This window comes from Corythoichthys intestinalis, chromosome 8 (genome assembly GCF_030265065.1).
Source record: "Corythoichthys intestinalis isolate RoL2023-P3 chromosome 8, ASM3026506v1, whole genome shotgun sequence".
In the NCBI taxonomy this organism is placed as follows: Eukaryota; Metazoa; Chordata; class Actinopteri; order Syngnathiformes; family Syngnathidae; genus Corythoichthys; species Corythoichthys intestinalis.
Window position 1 is genome coordinate 47,110,095 of NC_080402.1, and position 24,368 is coordinate 47,134,462.

General features: G+C 37.9%; 1 protein-coding gene across 3 annotated transcripts; it reads left to right on the forward strand.

The window, feature by feature from the left end:
* The first annotated feature begins 1,981 nt into the window (after positions 1–1,981).
* Positions 1,982–22,764, forward strand: LOC130920489 (mitochondrial adenyl nucleotide antiporter SLC25A24-like). Of its 3 annotated transcripts, none has more exons than XM_057843758.1 (12): positions 1,982–2,320; positions 4,436–7,580; positions 12,499–12,622; positions 12,737–12,824; positions 13,145–13,256; positions 13,459–13,617; positions 16,616–16,768; positions 18,068–18,181; positions 18,258–18,425; positions 18,508–18,655; positions 21,422–21,839; positions 21,998–22,764. In XM_057843758.1, exons 2-11 carry the CDS (start codon positions 7,287–7,289, stop codon positions 21,631–21,633), a joined length of 1,572 nt encoding a protein of 523 aa, XP_057699741.1. In that variant the 5' UTR covers positions 1,982–2,320; positions 4,436–7,286; the 3' UTR covers positions 21,634–21,839; positions 21,998–22,764. The 3 variants fall into 3 exon arrangements, with proteins under 3 accessions (XP_057699741.1, XP_057699742.1, XP_057699743.1); XM_057843759.1 differs by having other exon boundaries at positions 7,327–7,580; XM_057843760.1 differs by lacking the exon at positions 21,422–21,839.
* Positions 22,765–24,368: the final 1,604 nt, after the last annotated feature.

Sequence of the window (24,368 nt, forward strand, 5' to 3'; positions counted from 1 at the left end):
AGGGCTTGGAAGGGCCTCGGGATCCCCCAGCAGAGCTAGTTGAGATGGCCAGGGAAAGGGAAGTTTGGCGATCCCTGCTGAAACTGCTGCCCCCGCGACCTGATTCCAGATAAGCGGTTGAAGATGGATGGATGGACTAATTTAGTTTCTGTTAATGTTTTGTATTTTTTACCTTCTGGCATTTACTCTATTTTTCTCATTTATTTTTAATTGATTATTATTTAATTTTTGTGTATTATCTGCTTATGTCTAAATCAATGTGCAGGGAGGATAACGACAAGCTAGACTACAATTTTTTTTCCCTTCACAATATCTTATATGGAACAAATCATATGTTAGAGACGGAACAAGTACATATATTTACAAAACTTTGTTGACAAAGATGTTGTTTATTTAAAGGAATGGACAATATATCACTTATGAACATAGGCGGAGTTTGACTGTTGGGGAAGGGGGAGCACAACATGTTGATGACCCCGAAACGCAGTGTCAGCAATGAAATTAATTTACAAGAATATTTATAAAATAATAAATTGAAAATTAGCGTTTTTTTGTTTCCCATCATTTTTGAGGGGAATTCTAAATCAGGCTGCATAGGACAGCTATATAAGATCGTCATGCATTGAATATGGTACGCCCGCCGGTGTTCTGTAAAACTTTGCACCCAATCAGAAACGTTAAAAATGGCCGGGCCACAAATAGAGCAGTTACAAAGACAACACTACAAACTTTCTTTAAATAAAGAAATAAAGAAATTACGTTTGATCATTGACGGATATGTACAAAAGTTCTCCTCAGACACATCCTGCCATGGTAGTGCACACAACAACTGCACACCACTCTCTCACTGTTTACGTAATTTACATCATAGCATGTGTTAGACGATGTTACTTGTTTATTTAACACCTGTGGATAATATTAAGAGTCCAAGTGAATGTAAAAGAGGGCTTATTCACTGCTTAAACAGCTTAGGGAGAAAAATATTACAAGGGTGCAAAATTTGGCAGAACACCGGTGATGGCTCTGTTGTACAATTAGGGTCTTTAGTGGGGCAAATTGAAACTCCGCTCACCATTTTAGTGGTGCGTTTTATGGCCCACATTTTCAATCCTTGGTTCTTGCTCAGTAGTTGTTGTCGCATTTGAAAGCTTAGGTTTGAAAAAATTACGTATATGCGTCTTGCCTCTTCGGTTCTCAGGTGGTTTTGGCTAGGCAAAGCAAATGACCGTCTAAGGCAGGGTTCACTAAATCCGGACCTCGGAGCCACTTTTCCTGTCGTGTTTTCCATGTCTCCCTCCTCCAACACACCTGAATCAAATAATCAGGATCATTATCAGGCTTCTGGAGAGGTTGCTGATGACATAATAATTTGATTCAGGTGTGTTAGGGGAGAGAGACGAAGAAATAACGACAGGATTGATGGCATCGAGGTCCAGATTTAGTGAACCCTGGTCTAAGGTGCTAGTCACATGATCTGTTTGAAAAATAATTTTGACCCATTATAATTTCCCCCCCCCCCATTTCATTCATTTTTGTTGTTTGTTTTATTACTTTACAACTTTTATAGACAATATTTTACCGGAAAACTCTTAATTTTAAAATCCGATATAGGAAAATCAATTACATGCAATGACACTTTTCAGTCTCAGGGTGGCCATGCCAGTCACCTCCGCTCATAAATTATGAAACAATTCAGAGGGAGAGAAAAAAATCCTTTTCAATCGCAAGAATTTAATTTTGTTGTGAAAAGCATATCTAGTGTATCGAATAGTGTTGTATTTAAAAAAAAGAAGGGAAAAAAAGATTGGCAGTAGGGGATCTATCCCCTGCTGCTACATAAGGTTACAGAAAAATAGAAGTGAATCTGGTTCCAAAAGCAATTTGGTACAACAATTTGTTTGAAAGTCGCGTAAGTACAATAATTCATGGTGCATTTTCTTCTGTCGTCTTTATTAGCCACGCCCCTCGCGGGTGGCTCAAAACAGGAAAAATATAGACGACTCTCCTGTAAAGAAACAAGAACTAGTCCTTGTCATCGTAATGAGTACTAATGACGAAGGAGGGCTATGGTGTATTTAGACTGCAGCCTTCTGAGGGACACCAACAAGGACATTAACATCGAAGGGCGTAGCTGGTGCGCGTCTCGCTTCCTGGTTCCAGAGGAGTCGCCGCTCCCTCAGACATAGTTCAGGAGAGGTTCGTTTTGGGCAACAGATAGCCTACCGCCTTGGAGTGGACCACCATGTCCCCCAGAGATTTGAGATTGTTGTCATGTGAGAGTCCTGGTTCTGTGAATTGCGCCATGGAAGTCAGTTTGGAGGTGAGTGAGTGAGTGAGTGAGTGAGTGAGTGAGTGAGTGAGTGAGTGAGTGAGTGAGTGAGTGAGTGAGTGAGTGAGTGAGTGAGTGAGTGAGTGAGTGAGTGAGTGAGTGAGAGAATTGGATACAGTTATCAAGCTTAACTCATTGGCTTCCAATGACGGCGCTAGACGTCCAATCCATTTGAAGTGGGAGCATTTCCCACCTTTCTACTTCAAATGGATTGGACATCTAGTGAAAAACTCATTTCAATTGCGTACTGCACGCTAAACGTCACTTCCGCTCATTAATATTCATGATGTTAGCAACTGTTGCTAAGAGGGGGACAAGCTCCCGTTTGTCCTCAATAGTAAATGAATGGAAATAGTGTACTAAGAAGATGTTCACAGAGCTAAACCTACCAATTCTGTCCGAAAATGATGTCCCTGGTGCCAAATTAACTGGTAAAGATGTGGAAGAACATACAAATGTTCAGTTACAGAGATGGCTTGAGTGTCGAAGGCTGAAAAAGACGAGCCGATCTGATTCAGAGCTTTTTTTATCGACACCTTTTTCTTAGAACACTGACAAAGACATTCTCCTGTTTCAACAATCTATCATTTACCACCATATGCCCTGTGTTTCTTATATATTATATACTCTGGTTGTTTTACGTCTCTGACCGTTCTTAGGGGCAGTTTACATTGCTATTTTTGTGTAGAAATCGCAAATACTACTCAGTGACAGCCAACGAACACTTATAATTTTTTCAATAATAACAAATCTTAATTCTATAATTTATTTACACTTCCCCCTTACTAAAGTTGTTTTTTACAACAGAAAAGGTAACAGTGGCAGTAAGATACCATTTAAATTTTTTTCAGGTCATTCATTCTCAGACAGAATCACCATTGCAAAACGCCATGCTAAAAAATAAGTAAAAATATCAAAATGGCTTACCTCTTCGTCCTCTGAAGGACCATGGCCCCAACAAAATGTTTACTGCATATGAAATGTGAATGGCTTCACCTTGCTGGCGTTAAACTGGTCTTTTGGACGTCCGAGCAAGTTGATCCATTCTTCACATTTTTTCCTCAGAGTTTTTGGTTTCGGGAAACGTGTGAAGAAAACATCCTTCATATGTCGTAATGTCTAGAGTCGTTTCTACAAGTTCCATAGCAGCAGTGTTCACTCGGCATGTTCTTTTTTGAAAGATTACCGGCAGAAAACAAGCAGTACTAACATGGGTTGTATGGGAGGGCGCGTCTATGTTGACCCACTTCTGGTTTACGATGGTGACGTCCAGTGTTGTTAATAACGGCGTTAGAATATAACGGCATTACTAACGGCGTTATTTTTTTCAGTAGTGAATAATCTAATTAATTACTTTTCTCATCTTTACAACGCCGTTACCGTTACTGAGGATGTAAAGGTGTGCGTTACTATGCATTACTACGTTGGTTGAGTGACGCAAGAAAAGTCAGAGACACAGAGAGAGAAGAGCGGGAGTGGGAAGGAGGAAAGAGTGTTGTGAGTGACGCTGTTGCAAACGCGATACGCCCACTTGATGCTATGCTAGATATCACATGCATGTAGAATTAGATGCGAGATGACAGACTCGGCGGCATTAGTAAACAGCCGACATTTTTAAAGCAGTAGACTTATCAGAAAGGCTCTGTTGTTGTGAACCTTCCTAGCGAACCTAAGTAACTTTTTATGTAAAATACTCCAGATTTTTTTTTTTTTAATGAAAAAAAAATAACAAAGTTAACACCAGTTAGAAGTTCCATAGCAGCAGTGTTTGATCGACATGTTCTTTTTTGAAAGATTACTGCAAAAACAAGCATAAATAATATGATTTGTATGCAAGGGTGTGTCTATAATGTCCCACTTCCACGTTGCAATGGCGACATCACGGTCTAAAAGTAGCATTCGTGCGGTACGCTATTCACAGCTTGATGTTGAAGGAGGATAAATTAAAAATTACATTGGCCGGAAATACATCTAGCAGAAGATAGCACCAATGTAGTTAGTCTAGACGTTCAATGTATTTCTTTTTGTAATTTGTGTTTCTTTTCTTTCTTCTCTTGTGTTCCCCCATAACCCCTTCCTGTTCGCTGCTTTGTCATAATAAACGAGGTATGTTGAATGATCACAATGGGAGTATGTCAGACTCTCAATGTGAAACATTAAAACTGTTCAGACTATCCGGGCACTTAGACTTCCATTCTCTGTGTCAAACAGCTGAACAGGACAGGTTTAAAAAAAATTTAAATAATAATAAAATTACATTGGCCGCATTAAATGTCCAATCCTTTTGAAGTGGGAAGATATGTTGTGTATAAACTAATGTTGATTAGCTGCTACCCTCCCAGTTCAAATGGACTGGACGTCTGCTAAACTCTTTGAAAAAGTTTTACTTTATTTTTTAAGAGCCACATGATGGGACATCTATCATTATCAATCACACTGAAAGAGTTAAATAACAGTAAAAGCTCTTGGTTTTCTACATTTAAATGGTTTTGTCTAAAGAAAAAAAAAGATTTTAATGCATTAATCAAACAGTCGAGGTCTGTGTCTGTAAAATGTTAACTAGTGAGGAACACAATTACCCTGTAAAGGGATCGCAGAGTCCTATTTTGAATAGCTTTACTATATTCAATATGTAGTTCACCAATTTGAGAGGATTAAATCAAGTGACAAACCCTTTTTATGTCTTGAACTCCGAGACTGCATTGCATAGTGCTCATTACAATATTTGTTAATCTGACACTACTGTTGGAATAACATTTAAACACTGTGTGGAGGAAGTACACAATCAGCAAAGTTTAAGCAATGAGTGATAATAGATATGTAACACAAATGTTATATGCATTAACGTAAATTATGGAAAATCAGAAAGCAACACAAACAAATGTAGCCTGGTACACCAGATTCACCGCTGTTCCAGCTATTGAGTCTGGCCACCATTCAGCGGATAAAATTTCCAGGGCGGAGCAAGCCACAGCAAACAGCGGAGTGGACCAATCAGCGACGAGCGGACGTGACGTTAGTAAAGCGACGAGGGATTTGCGCGCGGAAGTAGACATACGAGGAGAGCGGAGTTTATTCAACATGACTAGCGCGAGACAGACTGTTGTCAATGACTTGTGTCGATGTGTTTTTGGTAATTGAAAACTGATTTTACCGTGGATTGGAACATATTCTTGGCTCCCCTGTTCATCATCTGTGTTGTTGTGGAGACGACTTCCGACGTGGAAGAGTGACGTTACTTGTTAAGAAAACGTCACACAAATAAACAAATCTAATTGAACGGTTGATTTTGTGCTTGCTCGAGTGGCCGTTAATGGGCTCGGTCCCAGACTATTGTCACAGTGTTTGAAAAATACAGGGAGAACAGTCTGGCTGTGTCAGGCAAAAAAAAATGTATAGGAGATGTAAAGAAACAGCAAGAACAAGCCATTAGCCCCCTTCGGCATAGTACAAAAAAATACCTATAGATGGTATTGTTTCGCTGTGTGGATTGTGTAATGTGAGTTGAGGCTGGTTGCTTGTTACCACACTTCCTGTCTCGCCCCATTTAATTGAACCAGAAAAAAAGAACATTCATCAAGTTTAACCATGAAAGCTGAGATATTATGAGAAAATCAACGTAAAGTGCATAGTACATGAGAACTAAGATGGGAAATTATTTCATTCAATTATGATTTTTTTTGGTTAAATTTTCCCTTTCATTTTTCCACATGAAGATGATGCCCTGCCTCTCTTTAACTGCTGACCAGTCAGTCCAGGATTGCCAAAGTGGGCTGGGGTAGGCTCCAGTTACTCACCACCCTAATGAGGCAGTATGGAATGTTTCCTGTAGCAGTCAAGGCGGAGGTTATGGACTTCAGTCACATGACTTTACTTAAGTCGCCAACTTTAGAACTTGGAACTCGTCTGGCTAAAACTTCTGAAAGTCACGACTTGACATTGATTTAAACAGAGGTTGTTAGAGTAGCCAGAAATCTTACTCAAGGAAGAGTTGCGTTATTTCTAAATAATATTACTCAAGTGAAAGTAGTCATCTAAAAAAGGAACTCAAGTACAGATAAAAAGTATACGTTGAAAAGACGACTCAAGTAAAGAGTAACATTGTGATTAACTGCTTACAATGTCTGCCTTTTTTTAATAATAATGCTACAGGTATATATTTTTTCCCAGCACAACTTCATCTAAATGAATTGTTATTGTAATCCTGAACTAACCTATTACATGACTGTTTGGCTAAAAAGATGACACAAAAATCAACTAATTCAGGCCAGAGCAACACAACATGAGTGCCCTCTAGTGGAGAAAAAAACATTGTTACTTCTGAATGGTATAATGGAGTCATTTGGTTATTGTTGCGCCGTCTCATTAGTGAAACAGACAGCCACTGTCGGTATCCCTGGCAAAAATAAAATCAGTATGTAGAATAAAGAGGAAAAATGTAACGATTCTACTGTAGCCCAAAGTAGCAAAGTAAGAGTATTGTTTCTTCTTCACAAATCTACTCAAGTAAAAGAAGTATTGCGTGGTAAAACTACTCTGAGAAGTACATTTTTCTCAAAAAGTTACTAAAGTTATTGTAACGGAGTAAGTGGAACGCATTAGTACCCACCTCTGGATTTAAATACTAAGACTTGACTTAATTTAGACTTGGAACAAATTGACTTGACAAGTCTTTTCTGTTTACCATGGAAAATAATCATCATTTCCAATCAAGAGTGTGCTGCTCTTTTTTGATTATGAACAAAAAGTATTGCTGGCTTTCTCGTCCAATCACGGACAGTTTGTGACTCTTGTGGCTCTTAAAAGCTAAATTAAAACTCCTTCAGTGAGTTTATTAGTAGTAGATATCCAGTCAACTAGAAGTCAGAGAGTTGGCAGCAAATGAACATACGTTCTTTCACTGCCAGCCCTCCCACTTCAATTCGATTGAAGTGATTGATGGAGTGTAGCGCTGTCAATGGCAGCCAATGAGTTAATATGTGTAGCTATTGTTCCAGGTCTCACTGTAGTGATCGAGCTCTTTCCATACATTTTTTCCTGCTGCCTGGACGCCGCTATGGCACCTGCAAGGACTTGGCTCCCTTGGGCCTGCTGCCAGGACAAAACAACTTCTGGTCCAGATGAGGAGAGGGAAAAATACTGGGCCGATCTCTTTGATCAGCTGGATCTCAACAAAGATGGCTACGTCGACATGAATGAACTACGTAAAGGGCTGGCAGGGCGAGGGCTGTCCCGGGCTTCACTGGAGAGGGTAAGACTCTTCAGCTTTAATCAGTACTCACCTGCATTCTCCTATCATGCCGTGCAAAATGTATAATGAAGTAGGAATAGAAAACTGTCTACTGATAAATATGTTGATTGAATTGATGGAGCTTTAATCATCATTTTCCTTCTTGACACTTTTGTTTTCTTGCTTAAAATGCAGTGAAGGGCTCAATTAGGGCTGCAGCCATAAGCGGATTTTAAGAGGTGGGTTCAGGGGGGCCAGGCCCCCCCCTGGTGGCCGAAAAGTGTTATTGCATGAAATTGACTTTCCTATATATATAAAAGTTGTAAAGCAAATAAACTGCAACAAAAATGAATGAAATGAACAAGAAAGAATATTTTTATAATGGGTCAAAATTATTTTTTCGAACAGATCATGTGACTAGCACCTTAGACGGTCATTTGCTTTGCATTTAATTTTCAACAACAACAACAACAACAAAATTAGGGGAGGGCAATTCTATTTTTCAAATGATTTTTTTCTTTGATTGAAAATATTTTTTTTGATTGAAGCAACCTTTTTTGGGATTGAATGATTTAGAAAAAACAAATGTCCTACCCATAATATGGCCCAAACACAAAAAGGATTGCTTCAATCAAACTTTTTCATTGAAAAATTAAGTGTTCAAATTAGAGATGTCCCGATCCGATATTTGGATGGGATCGGACGCCGATATGGGCAAAAAAATGCGCATCGGTATCGGATCGGCCAACACGGAAAAATTCCGATCCAGACTTCCGATCCATTTTTTTTTTCAAACTCCGGTCCGGGTTTTCCAGCGCGCCGATTTACATAATCCATTCCAGTGTTTGCTTAGTTTTCCCTAAAATCCGGTCCGCATTTTACGGCACACCTTCAACACACTACATTTACATTACCGTCTCCCAATTTACCGAGAGACTTTATCGGTAAAAATGTCAGCTGTGTGGGATCATTTCACCTTAAAGGACGACAAAGACGAAGAGGCAGAGAGCAACATATGCCACAATAAAGTCAAGCGTGGTGGTAAAGCTGTAAGAAGTTTTAATACAACCAACCTAATCAAGCATTTAGCGAAATACCACCACAAACAATATAAAAAGTATGTTAAGAAAACCGAAGACAAAATGAAAGGTCCTACGTAACTAACACTGGCAGAAACTTTTGCTATGCGTGACAAACTTGCACTCGACAGTCCCAAAGCCCAGGGAATAAAGAGTCATTGCCGAAGAATTCATTCTGGATGACGAGCCATTATCTCTCGTGAGTAAAGACGCACCATCCAACACTTAGAACCACGGTACAACATGCCGAGCCGTCATTAGCGATTCAGCGATTCGGCCGTGGAAGATTCGAGAACGATTTTGCAAACATCCAAATTCCGATAATTTAAATATGTCAAGTAAAGCGGAACTAATACACAGCGCGGTCTTCGGGACGCAATGAGGAACTGACCGCATTGCGTCCCGAAAGTAAACATAACTTATCTTAGACCAGGATAATGCCAATGCTCAACTCACGGCTTTAGCTCAACTCATGCCGCTGGATAAAAAACAAGAATACCTGACTGCTGCTGACAGCCGCTACAAACTACGTCAACATCGTTTTACTGTAGATAATAGATATCATATGTATATAGAACTCATGAACCCATTGAAGTATTGAAAACTAGTTGCGTTAGTTAACAGCCGCCATCTGAAAGCAGGAGACTTCCCTCGTAGGCTGATGTGAACCTTCCTTTATCTAAAATACTCTTAAATCGGCAAAACAGTTTTAAAACTTTCACATGTCGAAAGTAGACAGAAGGGAAATTATGGAATAACGGGAGCAATTTTAACAACTTTAACAGTTGATTCGCAAAATTAAATGAATTGAATGTAGTTTAAAGCTGCTGATACAGAATGGGGACTTGAGTATTTTATTTACTGTTTTAAAATGTTAACTTGGTACTGAAATAGTCGTTTATTTAAACCTGAGAGGCTTTTTATACAATTTTTGTAACTAATGCAAGAAACATTAAAAGCATCTAATAGCTTGGGTGGTTTGTGGGATTTTCCACTGAGGTTGTGTGTTTTGCTTTTTTAAGACAGTTTACAATATTATTTGCACGTTTTACTGACTGACTATGCCATTTCTGTTTGTTATTTATAATGGTTTGTGTTTGTCACTGAATAAACAGGTCAGTTTCTTGTTACCAACCGTTGTGTGTTATTCAAACTCACCTAATTCAGCTGGCTAGTTGTTATCAAGAGTACTAAAACCTTTTTCAACATGAGTCTGACTAATAAGTAAGGAGGCTAAATAACTTCAAACTTTAACACATGCTCAGATAGGCTTGTATCGGCATCGGCCAGTATCAGTATCGGATCGGAATTTCAAAACAATATCAGTATCGGATCGGAAGTGCAAAAACCTGGATCGGGACAAGTGATTTTTATTTTTTATTTTTTTGTTCAACAATAAAGACAAAAACATCCTAGCCAAAATGTGGCCCAAAAAATATCAACATTACTTCAATCAAAAAAGTTGCATCAATCCAAAAAAAAAAAAAAATCCAAAACAAAAACAAAGAAAAATAGCTTTCACATGCATTTTTTTGAGTTTCAAATTTATTTTTGCATTCAGACACATTTTCTTTAATTGAAACGACTTCTTTTTTTTTTTTTTTTTAATTGAAAATATATATTTTGATTAAAGCAACTTTTTTTTATTGAAGCAACTTTTTTTTTATTGAATAATAAAGACACAAATCTACCTCCATATAGCTCCGCCCAGGGGATACAATTTTTGACTGGGGTAACTACATTGACATGACACCGGCGGCCGTACCATATTCAATGGATGACGATCTTGGCAAAAAGTATTGCCTAAGCAGTCTGATTTAGGATTCCCCTCAAGAATGATAGGAAACAAAAAATGCTTATTGTCAATTTATTAATTTTATTGCTGACACTGCGTTTCAGGGTCATCAACATGTACCCCCCCGCCCAAAAAGTCAAACTCCGCCTATGGCTGCAGCTATTGATTATTTAAGTACCAGTAATACATTAATCATTTAGTTAGTTTGAATAACTGAGTAATTGGATTACAAACATTTAATGTGTTGCAGAATAAATTTTGGGAGATGTAAAACAAAGAAACAAGTGTTTATGCTTGCAATAATATTTATTCCGGCTTGCCAAGATTGCACTTCAAAAGAGCATTAAATCTGAATACAAAATAAAATACCTGCGTGTTTCTTCAAAATATGCAGAATTGCACTTACATTTCACAAGAGCAATAAACACATTTAAAGAGCATATGACATGAGAAAAAAAGTCTTAAATGGCATTATTATGTGAATTACAATCATATTTTGAGACGATTCGACTATATACAACAATTTAGCAAAGCACAGATGACGAGAAATTAGTCTTTTAATCTGCCGGTTAGCCACGCCTACCATTATAGGGCTTTAGCGTCCCCAACAGGTTGATGACATCAGCGGTAGACTGGGCTCATCGGTTTTACTATTCAACCCATTGAGGGGGAATTATTCAGAACGAGGAAAACGCGACGAAGAGAGCCGCAAAATGTCATTGTTTCAGTCTACTCCAATATTGGGTCACACAGCTAGCTGGCTGTGACTTCCTTAGTGTGTGATTTTGCGTGCAACCTGAAGTCTATTTTGGTAGTGTGGTGTAAGACTTTGTAAGATGAGAATGGCAAACTACCAGGGTGACAAATCACTAATGGATCCCAGGGCTCCACTTTATCATGTCTACAAAAAAAAAAAAAAAAATCATAATATCAGTAAACCCAGAATTTGTAAACATTTGTGAGTTCATTGTAGTTTCACCACTGGTTTGTTTTAAATGGATTTTGAATCAGCTGCTCTAAATTGACATTTTCATTTTACAAGCTGTCATGCGTAAAGGCAACTTTAACGTTTTTGGATGACTTCACTGCTATTTTTTTTTAAATACAGTGGTACCTCGACATACGATCGTATCGACATCTGACGTAAAATTTGACTTGTCATTTGTCTCGACATATGACGACATGCTCGAAATACGCCGATTTATGACAGTATCGCAATTTCATTGTTTTCTGGCAAAACGGATGCATGATGGATTTTCTTGTGAGAGAAATCAACATGGATCCCAAGAATGTTCGTGCAGGTGGTGAAAAAAGAAAAAGATGACACTTACAATTGAAATTAAAAAGGGAATGATAGAAAAATATGAGCGTGGTGTGCACGTCAGTGAACTGGCTCAGTAATCCGGCCGGAATATGTCTACGATCTCGAGGACGCCTCTCATTATTATTATTGTAACACAAGGAAGTGGACAGCTTCGTCAGATTTTTAATTATTTATTGATTAAATTAGTAATTATTTATTTCAGAACTTGTGCAACACAACACGGCTACTGTCCGCCGTAACCGACGCCAACAACAACAGAACTTGGAAAAAAAAGTAAAAACTCTTCCACACCTCTATCAATCTTTCGTCAGTCACACGATGCGTTCAGGAGCAGCATGCGAAACACAACCTCCAAATTAGAACCCGATTCATTACATTATTATTTTTTTCAAATTATTATTAATATAATTCCGATTTGTATGAATAATGTGCAATGTGTAAGTGCTATTTCTAATTGTACCTTCAGTATTTATTAAGGATTTGGCGTAGGTTTTTGAGCTGTGGAAGGAATTAATCAAATTATAATGTATTCTTATGGTAAAATCCTGCTCGACATACGACCATTTCGACTGACAAACCAGGTCCTGGAACAAATTAAATTTGTATGTAGAGGGATTACTGTAATTCATAATTGTACAGCACACGCGTAAGAATGTGCGAATAAGATGTTCCAATGTTCAAAAGCTAGCACTTCCAGTAATTTATTGTCAATTTTTTACACCACATATTATGTGTTGTCAGATTGTTGAAGCGGGGGACACCAATGAAGATGGAGTGCTTGACTTTGAAGAGTTTACTCATTACCTGCGTACCCATGAAAAACAGCTCAAAGTCATGTTTCGCAACCTGGACAAGAACAATGATGGTTTGTAGCAGTCCGCAGAACACATTTTAATAACCATAATTAACCCGGTTGTCTTAAAATGAATTTCTAACCATGTATGTGTCTTTCTTCATGTATCTGTGTGACTACTTGCAGGTGAGATAGATGCATCAGAAATCCAACAGGCTCTACATGCTGTTGGCTTAAACATCAGTCTCAGGGCTGCGACCAGGATTTTAAAAAGGTCTGTGAACTTTGCTTTACTACAGTATTTCATAATTCAAGGATTCTTATATGGTAAAAAATATCAACACTAATGGTTTTCATCTCTATAGTACAGTCGTTTTCTAGATTTTTCTTGTACATTAAGGTTTAAGTGTTAACAGTGACACATTTCCAGATCTTAAAATCAGATAATTTACTGCATCTTTTTTCCTTAGTTTTAAATTTTAAAAGCGTTTTATTCCAGTATACCATCTTGTCACTGTGCTGATAAAGTAAAGCAGTGCTGAGTTTCCGATGAAATTTTCCAAAAACTTCAACGATTCTTGTTTGTTCATCCAGTATAGACAAGGACGGGACCATGACCATTGACTGGGATGAGTGGCGAGACTATTTTCTGTTCAACCCTCTCACAAACATGGAGGAAGTGGCGCGCTACTGGAAACGTTCAATGGCAAGGCTATGTACATGGAAATATACTGTATAGTGTAGAGCAGAATTTCATTTGCAATTCTGACTTGACTTCAGACAGCAGACTTAAACAAAGCAAAAAAAAAACCCAACAAGAAACTGCAAATATTGACAGTAAAATTGTTCCTTATATTGTTTGGAGCCCCGCCCCCAAAATATTAACCAATAATCCCTGCCTTCATTAGATGTTGGATTTAGGTGAGCAGCTAACAGTTCCAGATGAGTTTTCAGAAGAGGAGAAAAAGTCTGGCTATGTGTGGCGACAGCTGATCGCAGGAGCCTTGGCTGGATGTGTATCGCGGACTGGGACTGCCCCATTAGATCGTCTCAAAGTCTTTCGGCAGGTCAGTCACTAGCATATACGATCAAAACCAAATTACAGAGGTACCTCGACATACGATCGCTTCGACACACAATCTTTTCGACATTCGAAGTAAAATTTGACTCGCCATTTGTGTCTATATCCGACGACATGCTCGAAATACGACGACATGACACCACCGCAGATGGACGCACGGCAAATTTTCTTGTGAGACAAATCAACACGTTTCAAAAAGGTTTATACAGATGGTCAAAAAAGGAAAAAGGGGACACTTACCATTGAAATGAAGATGCAAATTATAGAAAAACTTGACCGTGGGGTGGGCATCCGTGAACTGGCTCATCAATTCAACACCACGGTCTTCCTATGACCACTGTTCGCCAGTCTTTATAAGTTAAGATGACAATTATTATTGTGGTAACATCGCCAAAGAAATCGCCAGCTTCTTCAGGTTTTTATCATTTATTTCAGAATTTATCCAACACAAAAGGCCTCGTGACGGTCAAAGTTGACGGTGTTCTCAAGAAAACATTGAAAGCGAAAGTAAACTCTCAGCCGCGCCGCTCTCTCTGTGCCACGTCGGCCACGCGGTGCGTTCAGGTACAGAAAAAAACGTCCGCCACATTAGAACTCGATTCGTTACACTATTACGGGAATTATTAGTAGTAGTATTATTATGAATATTATTCCGATTTTTATTCATAATTTATTTGTTTTGCTATGTGTAATTGCAATTTTTAATAGTACCAGTAGTAGTTATAAAGGATTTAGTGTAGGTTTTTGGGCTGTGGAACGAATTAATGGGATTATAATGTATTCTTATGGGGAAATCGTGCTCGACATACAACCATTTCGACTTACAAACAAGGTCCTGGACGAATTAACTTCGTATGTAGAGGTACCACTTTACCATGAAACCATTTAAAGGGACAGTTACTGCAGTATTTTTGGTTAAAAACAAAACAAAAAAACAGCATAACCCTATTAAAACCTGGCATCCATTTGCATGGACATTAGGGCTGCAGCTATCGATTATTTAAGTAATCGATTAATCTATCAATTAGTTCGAATAATTGAGTAATCGGATTAGGAGCATTTAATGCATTAGAGAATGAATTTTAGGAGATGTAAAGCAAAGGCCTTCTGAGATTGCACTTTCAATAGATTGCACTTTCAATAGAGCGTTAAATACAAATACAAAATAAAATTTTTGAGTGTTTTTTCAAACTATGCAGAATTGCACTTTCATTTCACAAGAGCAATAAATGCATTTTAAAATAAATAAAAAATACATGAGCATAGCCTTAAACATTATTAAAAAAATAATAAATGAGCTTCAATGTACAACAAAAGAACAATTGGCTAACTTGCATAGCAAAAGGCCGCTAGCATAAATGCCATAGAATACTAACTTTTTTTTTTTTTTTTTTTTACAATGCTCTTAACAAATTGTTCAAACACATATTCCTTCAAAATTCTGCTAAATATACCTCTAAACTAAATTGCTAATGCATAAATAATCCTATTAGCTCAAACAAAAACTTGAACAATCTTGTGTTGGTCTTAACAGGGAGCAGCTGGATCTAGTCATCTTTGATGAGTTATGTCATATTCACTGTTGCTGCTAGAGGGCAGTGTATCCACCCAATTGATAAAACTAAATGCAAACACTTTCAAAACAAACCATGACAATGCCACTCTAGTTAAACGAATCCTCGAAACAGCAAAATTTAATTCGAAGCTTTTTTCTAATGGAATTACTCGAGTTAATCAATTAATCATTGAACCACTAATGGACATCACATTTTGGTTCATGTCGGCTACAATATTAACATGTGGTATACAAGTATGAAACAAGTGAGCCAAAATGTGATCATTATTATATTATAAACTAATAACATGTTAATAAAAACAAAATTAATAAAATTCAAATGAATAAAAATTAGGGGACTCAAATAAAGAAAATAAATAATCGCATCATAGTTAAAAAAAAAAAAAAAAAAAAAAAAACCTAATCTTGATTAATTGCATTTTAATTACACAATATGATTTGTCCAAAAAATATATATATTTTTTAGAAATTTAAATAGGAAGGGTCCTCCAGTGCCATTTTATTGTCATTGATTAATTGTTTTTTCCTTTTAAAATTTTTTAATACAAACATTTAAGAAAAATAAATAGAAAACACGGCGGCAGAGTGGTTAGCACGCCCGCCTCTCAGTTCTGAGATCAAGGGTTCAATCCTGGCCTTCCTATGTGGAGTTTGCATATTCTCTCCATGCCTGCGTGGGTTTTCTCCGGGTACTCCGGTTTCCCACCACATCCCAAAAACATGCATGGTAGGCTGATCGAACACTCTAAATTGTCCCTAGGGATGAGTGTGCGCGCGAATGGTTGTCGGTCTCCTTGTGTCCTGCAGTTGGCTGGCAACCTTTTTGGCCTACCGCCTACTGCCCATAGTTAGCTGGGATTGGCTCCAGCACCCCCGTAACCCTCATGAGGATAAACGGCTAGGCAAATGAATGAATGAACGAATGAAATAGAAAACAATATTCTGTTTTATTTTTTTATTTTTATTTTTATAAAACGAATGTTAAAAAAAAGAGAACAAATAAAACAATGTTTGCATGAATTCCCCCATTTAATGTTAAAAAAAAACTTGTAAATAAAAAAATTAATAAGAGAATACTGTATTTGCTATCAACTTATTCACTACCAGCCTGGAAATGCCATATTATATGGTATTCACAGAGTGTGTGCTTTGGTAATTAGCAAAGGCAGAATTACATTAAAAAACCCAATTGACAGTGCTCTGCATCCATTTCATTTTGACTGGGAGTGTTAGCAGAAATCATTCGCTGCCCACCTCTCCCAGTCAAAATGGATCAGATGTCTAGCGCTGTCAATGGCAGCCATTGAGTTAAATGAGTTCCCTATGAAGGTTTAAGTGTCACCTTTATTTGCGGTTCATTGCCAATAAGTGCCACACAGGCAAATATCTTCATTATATCCTTTCGCAGGTTCACGGTTCGTCTCTTTTTAGTGGAAATGTGCTGGGTGGTTTTCAGTACATGATAAAAGAAGGAGGCGTGCAGTCCTTTTGGAGGGGCAATGGAATCAATGTTCTTAAAATTGCCCCAGAGACTGCAATCAAATTCACAGCTTATGAAAAGGTGAGAATAACATACTTCTTTTTTGTTTTCAGTGCCTCTGTGAAATTTTAGCATAAAATTACAAAAGCCATTTTGTGCACTTAATTTAGTCAAAAAGGATGATCAGTAAACAAAAATTATGAATGTACAATTGGATGACCGACATTTTAATTAATCTTCCATCATACACAGTGTGTGCTAGATTTGGGTTGCTGGTGCAAGACTCTGTATAAATGATTGTGCAAACATTTAACTAGATTTCATAAAATATACACTAACATCTACTTACTTGTACATGTCAGGTTAATCACTGTTGCTCTGTGCAATGTTACAGGACATGGAAATGTATACGGCGGCAAAACACTCCCACCAATTTGGCCAAATTTCAAAATTGTCCTATATGCATGTGTGATACATCATTGGAAAGCTTAAAATCTCAATTTTCTGGGGGAAGAAAATTTTTGAACAGTAGGGCATTTAAAAAATAATAATAATAATGTAATCAGCAAAACCCTGACCGGAAGTGAGAGCACGCGACAGCATAATTAAAGACGCCATGATTTTAATGAGATATTATCACGTACTTACCTCTTTTCGATCCAAAAACTCCATGTAGCATGTATCACCGAGTGTCAAGACACAGCTGTGAATGGCCGGATTTTTGGGGGATTTTATGGGTGAAACATGTTAATATAACAAGGGTCGCAATGCAAAAATCATGGACTGGTCGAGATTTTCATTTTCATATATTTACCCTTTTAAACGTTTTTTTCTTTTTTTTTTTTTTTTTTGGATTGATTATTTATCATCTAAAATATTGGGGAAAATGCGACAGTAACGAAAAAAAAACAATTAAGCGATAGTTATAAGGTCGATATCAGTGACTTATTTACAGACGCTAATTTTTTCATTGTGATGTAATTTGTTTAAAAGTTTAAAATATGCGAATGAATAACTTTTTAGAGTCTTTTTTTTTTTTTTTAACTAAATATTAGACATCAATTAATGATTCTAAGCTAAAAATGACAGACATTTCGAATAATAAATACGATTACTTATCTTCTTTTTATGGCTAGGTTGAAACAAAAGCGGTTGCGCGACGTCTGTAAATGGGGCTTTCCAGGGTAAAACGGACAAATTAAAAATAGTTAGGGAACTTAATGCGCCATGAATCTGCTATGGCAGCATATAGACATATTGTTCTATCAAACACAACAGTTCTTTTGTCTCAAAATAGAGCAGTTTATTTTAAAGAGGGGTGCAAGAGCAGAAACTCCTTTTTCAGCCTTGTCTGTGTTTTCCACCATACCCTTTTTCTAGATCAAGCATATAATGTATGGCAGAAAAGATACAAAAAATCTGAGGGTTCATGAGAGATTTCTTGCCGGCTTGTTGGCTGGCGCGACTTCTCAGACAGCCATCTACCCACTAGAGGTGATTTGACACATCCTCAAAGCAGTCATCGACAATTGTCCAAACTGAGGTTCCATCACATCTTTTTCATGAACAGGTGCTGAAGACGCGACTTGCGCTGAGAAAAACAGGGCAATTCTCCGGAATAACTGACTGTGCCAAGCAGATTCTACAGAAGGAAGGACTTTCAGCTTTTTACAAGGGTTATGTGCCTAATTTGCTGAGTATTGTACCTTACGCAGGCATTGATCTGGCAGTCTATGAGGTCAGGTGGATATGAGGGTAGTATGTCTCTACTTGCACAGTACATCTTGCTCATTTCTTCTTACTTGGTATGTTTTCCTCAGACACTGAAGTTTGTGTGGCTAAATAGGAACAGAGGCGTGGCGGACCCAGGGGTTATGGTCCTGGTTGGCTGTGGTGCAGTCGCCAGCACCTGTGGACAGCTGGCAAGTTACCCTCTTGCACTGATCCGCACCAGAATGCAAGCTCAAGGTTAGGAAAAGGGAGAGCATCAAATATTATTATTGTTGCATTGATTACTATTACCATGTTTAATTATTATTGGATATATTCTGCATTCCAAATGAAAAGTATTATTTTCCATGTCATCAACCGTTGAATCAGGAGTTGAATTTGAATGTTAATTGGTAGAAGGGGGTGTTTTATTGCCATAAACGATCAATGGGGGCTCACGTTTGTGTGAAATTCCAACATGAGCTTGTCAACCTTACTGGCAGTGAACAAATCACCATCTTTTTTTTATAAAAAATGCATTTGAAGAATTGGTTTAAATTTTTGCCATCCTAGGAAATTATAATTGTGGGTTCTATTTTTAAGGGGATAAATAAAAGGGTGGTCTTTTTTTATTTTTATTTTTTTTTTATGAGTTGCCATTTAGGCATAACAAAGTGGACAATAACACAGGGGACATTTTGTGCTAAGGTTAGCCATCATCCTAGCTTTGCCAGCATAATAGCTAACATGAATTCAGTGTACAATAAACCTTTTGAAATGATTCAATTCAATTTTTTTTTATATATATAATAGAGGTCGACCGATATGGGCTTTTCAAATCCCGATGCAGATACCGATATCTAAAAAAGGTTTTCAGCCGATTGCCGTTATCCAAAGCTAATTTTGTCAGCCGATGTACTTTTTTAAAGGGTATTACAACACCCGGGGAAATGCTAATATTCCATCATTTATCCATAAACGCATGCCTTTTGGATTCATATCATGCCACTTCGTGTAATTACACACATCGCAACACCAAGAAAAGGATAGCAATTTGGATCGATTGTCAAGCTAAAGCGACCGGCGCCCGAGATCCCGGAAATCTAGCATATTGTGTGCGTGACGTCACAACAAGGAAACAACCGGCTCAGTGCTTAGTACTGAATGGCGGCGATGATGGCGGACAATTTTGTTTCTAGTTGCAGCGATGAATCCGACGTAACGAACGTTCTTCTAATGGTGGCGAGGAGAGTTATGAATCTTTCATTGGTGTTTTGGGTTATCAATTTGAGCCCAAACGAAAGCCAATGCAGCCTAATGAAAGGATCATTGAGGGGAGCAATCATACTGATAAAACATCGGCAACAGATCGTGTGGGAAACACCGAATGGTTTGTTTTGCTTTTTTTTTTTTGTGAAACTGATACACCGTGACCGTAAAATAATGTATAGAATAATTATCATTTATTGTGCTATCATAGGTTTTCGCTCTGCCAACAGACACAACTATGAATGGGATTAGAGGATTTGTTCTATATATTTTCGAGCGATAATTTATACATGTGTCCAGTCCTATAGCCAATGCGTGATATGTTTTTTTGTTATAAAAGAGTACTCACTCTGGCAATTTCGAGCTTGGCTGCTCTGCTCCTTTGGTTAGCCTGGGGTGGTGGGGTGGTCTCATCAGAGCCAGTCATCGTACTCTTTCTTGATATCTCGGGACATTTAGGTGGCTGCGCGTGTATGGTGGGCACCGCATCTGCTTTCAGCAGCAATTTCTTAGTAAAACCTGATTTCATTTGTCCATAGTTCGAATAGCTTTCAGGTGTAAAATGCGCACCACACAAAACCGTGCCGGAGGCTGGGTCTGCAAAATTAGCCCTCTTAGCACGGACGAACTTCACTCATTGTCTGCGTAGTCCAGCTCTTTTTCTCGCGTTCGGGAACTCATGGGTACTACATTGCGACAAATGGCTATTTGTACACCACATAGCATGACAGGTTTGAACCATTTTAGCGTTTTTTTTTTTTTTTTTTTTTTTTTTATAAAACACGAACGCAACTCTCTCGTCGATAAACAACGATGGCACCTGCCTCGACCTTTTGTTTCCTTGTTGTGACGTCTCCGCCCCATTCGGCTGTTTCAGGAATACTTTCGGAAATGTTCGTAATTTTCGATCTCTTTTCGATAATTGCTCATGAATGTGATTTATTTTTTTGTTAACTTTATTAATATTTGTTATCTTGCCCACCACATAACGGTTCTATTGATATCTCACAGCCCTTAGTAGTATAATACCCTTTAAAAGCACATAGATTATAGATAGATTAGAAGGCAATTAAAAAAAAAAAATCTTCAACAGCTTTGAATTTACAATGATGACCTGAGACTTAAAGGATTAATTCAGTCTACTGCCACCTAACCAACGATTGCAGAAAAGAGAAAAGTTTTTTTTTAATGAAATAATATATTTTAATTAAAAAAATAACACATGATTAAAGATAGTTTATTCAGGACAATAAAATTATAACAATTATTTTGGAATTGTTTCTACTTATTAGTTATTTTATAGACTTTATATCAACTTTATAGTGAAACACACGAGGGACATAACAAAATTCCATAACAGCCTTTTACCACAATTAAATATAAAAAATAGAGTTTAGGAGTCTGTACCTATGAATTTATAATAGACGGCAATTTATAATACATAAAAAATAAGTTGAATGAGTATTTGTCCAACTTTAGTGAAAATACAGCTTAATATATAATTGGGACACAAAAGGCACCCTATTTGAAAAAAAAAAAAAGTTTTGCAGCTGTACTTCGGGTAAAAGAACTATTTGAGATCACATTTTATTTCTTCCATTCTCGAGGACCAATTCTAGTTCCAGTTATTCACAAATTAATACTAATGTGAGTGGAAATTTAACAGTGAATGAAAAGTTATGATTCATGCTGTTCCAAGTGAGTGAACATCAAGTTTTAAGTGGTTGTTGACTGAGGTTTTTCTCTCTTCTTTAGCCTTGATGAAAGGATCCAATAAGCAATCCATGTCCACCTTGATTTACGCCATTGTATCCAAAGAGGGTGTGACGGGCCTGTATCGAGGAATTTCCCCTAATTTGCTAAAAGTCATCCCTGCTGTCAGCGTGTCCTACGTTGCATATGAGTACACAAGGATAGCCCTGGGAGTGGATGTGGAGGGTAGGCGGGGAGGGAAAGGGAAAGTTTAAAAATAGGTGGATGGTTTGTTGTGGCTTTCATCTGCGGACAAATATAAATCCGTTATGCCTGAATGAAGATGTGAACTCTGACGGTGGATGAATTCGCACTCCGGTGATTGCAAATCTTGATGGAACAATAGTAGATGAGATAACACTTCCCTACTTTTGGATGACCTCACATGACGGCATAGAAGATCCTGTGAGCAATTTTATGTGTGAGTGGCATTACACTGCATGTACTAGCATCTGCATTCAAATGTACAAATAATGACTTGCATGCGGATACCTGAGAGGCAGCGGGTGCATCGTGAAATTGTACTGCATTGTCCACATAACTGTAAGAGGATTTCTCATCTCTTTCTCCTCCTCACAGGTGTCGTGTAGAGAAGAAATCTGACTGGAGTCTATCCCAGCTGACCATGAGCAGGAGATGGCACATACGTTGATCGCGAGTGTCTGGCAGATAGTGTCAGTCAATCATATCCTCGTTTCGGGGAAAAAAGGCTGGTAGTCCATCCATCCTTCCTTACTATTTGGTTTTTCTATTGATTGACATACAGGTAAACCAATGTGAGAGCCCCTTTTAGCCCACCATCCACCCTGCATGACTTGCATGACAAACATATTTGACAGCAAACCAGATCACGTTTTTACACAAGTCAAAACACATGCAGTACATCCAATGTTATCGTATTAGTGTTTCCCTTAAAGCTGTAATGTGAAGTAATTTCATAACATGCCAAATAGGGTCACAATTAAAGTAATTAAATATTGTCCAACAAATAAAGCATGAAAAAATAATTTATGATGTTGTATATTTGACAAAATAATCGCGTTTCCGAAGTTCGAGCCTGAAAGGGGACGAACCCGGAAGTGATACGTCACACCGAGAACAGCGATGGGAGCGCTCCATACGGCCACCCTACAAAGCCCTTCAAACAATGCTTCAAACAGCGATATAAGTGATAGATCACGTGCAAGTGAGGAGACCCAAGTTTTTGAAGAGTTGGAGGAAGAGGAGGAGGTTGGGATTTTATGTTGGATCGTACATGTATTAGCCAGACGCTAATCAGGATGCTAACAATGTGCCCAGACTACCTGACATCGAATGGAGACAAGACCCATCGAGATTACAAGATTGGTAAGATATAGGCTGTTATTATTTTCATGATTTGAAGATGCAGGCATTTGCACATAATTTTATGTTTTTGTCTATCTGATGACATTGTTTAAAAAAATAATAATCAGACTGCATGTTCATTTTGGCAGATCCGGCAGCGCTCATGCATATAAATTAATAATATAAAAACGTTGACGGGGGGGGAGAGAAGGAGATGAGTCGTTGATGGCTTTCTCCACTTTATTGTGGCAACAATAAGAAAACAAAATAACAACGGACTGCCGCCACATTCGACCGCGAAGTTTTGCTTCTCGCTCATCTCCGCCTCGCCTCGTACTACCAACTACTACTACTTCCAGTCCCAGCGTCTCTTAAACGGATCATGCATAGTGTCTTGTTATGAGCGTTTTGTTGACAAAGGTATCGAACACACGACGTGCTTACAGCTTTGTTTCTTTATTAACACATGGAGCTAACAGTAGCTGGGGCTTTCGGTAGTAAGTGGCGTCTAATGGCGTGAGGAAATGTAGTTTTTTCACACAAGCGAACAGATTACAAAGCACCACTTCAGTGTTGTCCCGAGACTACATTTCCTATGATTCACTGCGTGACTTGAGCCGCTCTCTGATTCGCTGTGAGATTGACTCAATGCCAACACGCTCGCTGTCACCTGTCAGCGGCTCTCGCGAAACATAAACTAGAAGGCTATCAAGCGATCACCATGAAAGAAACGCCACTACAAATGCAATGCAATGCTTGAAGCATGAAGGTGGAAATATATCATACAAATACAAATAAATGTGCACAAACTCACCGGCAGTGTAAACCTGCCGCTGGCAACGCTCTGGGAGGTCGCATTTCACAGCATTCTGCCGCGGTCCTTCTCGCCAGCTGTTTGCTCACCATTCACACTCGTTTGCATTTGATCCCTATTCTGATACACTCCCGCTTTTTCGGTGAGGTCTTTTGTGTTTATTCGTTATTGGATCGTTTTCGTTCACCACTGTAAATAAGAGCACTGAAGCAATAGGTGTAAGTCGCCATTTCTGTTCAACCCGTTTTCTCCTGTTTTGTTTAGCGTAAGAAGTAGGGCTGTCCCAAACGACTAATTTCCTCCCGATTAGTCAGCCGACTATTTTTACGATTAGTCGACTAATCTAATATATATATATATATATATATATATATATATATATATATATATATATATATATATATATATGTGTGTATATGTATATATATATTTTTTACTAATTTAATAATGAAATTTTTGTTAAAGCTTATTAATTCACAAAAAACATTTTGGAACACCTAAATTCTTTATTCACGTATAAATAAATAACATAAATATCAATAATAAATCACAAACAATGAGGTCAAATGCTGCTGGCATTAAATGGTGCAAAAAAATGTAAACGGAAACACTGTGACTTCACCTTTTTAACAGGAGTCAAAACAATTCTTACTCTTTTTGCGGTATGTCATTGTCTATATTGTTCTAAATGTCAAAATGAATTGTAATGTCCCGGACAATCATTTTCAGAATACTTTGTGTGAGTTCAGATGCTCTTTCCGGTGTGCATTCCGCATTTTTTGGGGAGGGGGAAAAACTGTTCAACTTTTG

Coding starts and splice junctions, on each gene's coding strand:
- LOC130920489 (XM_057843758.1), top strand. CDS start 7,287: ATGGCAGCCAATGAGTTAATATGTGTAGCTATTGTTCCAGGTCTCACT. Junction 12,825..13,144: donor GCGACCAGGATTTTAAAAAG/GTCTGTGAACTT, acceptor TTGTTCATCCAG/TATAGACAAGGACGGGACCA. Junction 18,426..18,507: donor TTGATCTGGCAGTCTATGAG/GTCAGGTGGATA, acceptor TGTTTTCCTCAG/ACACTGAAGTTTGTGTGGCT.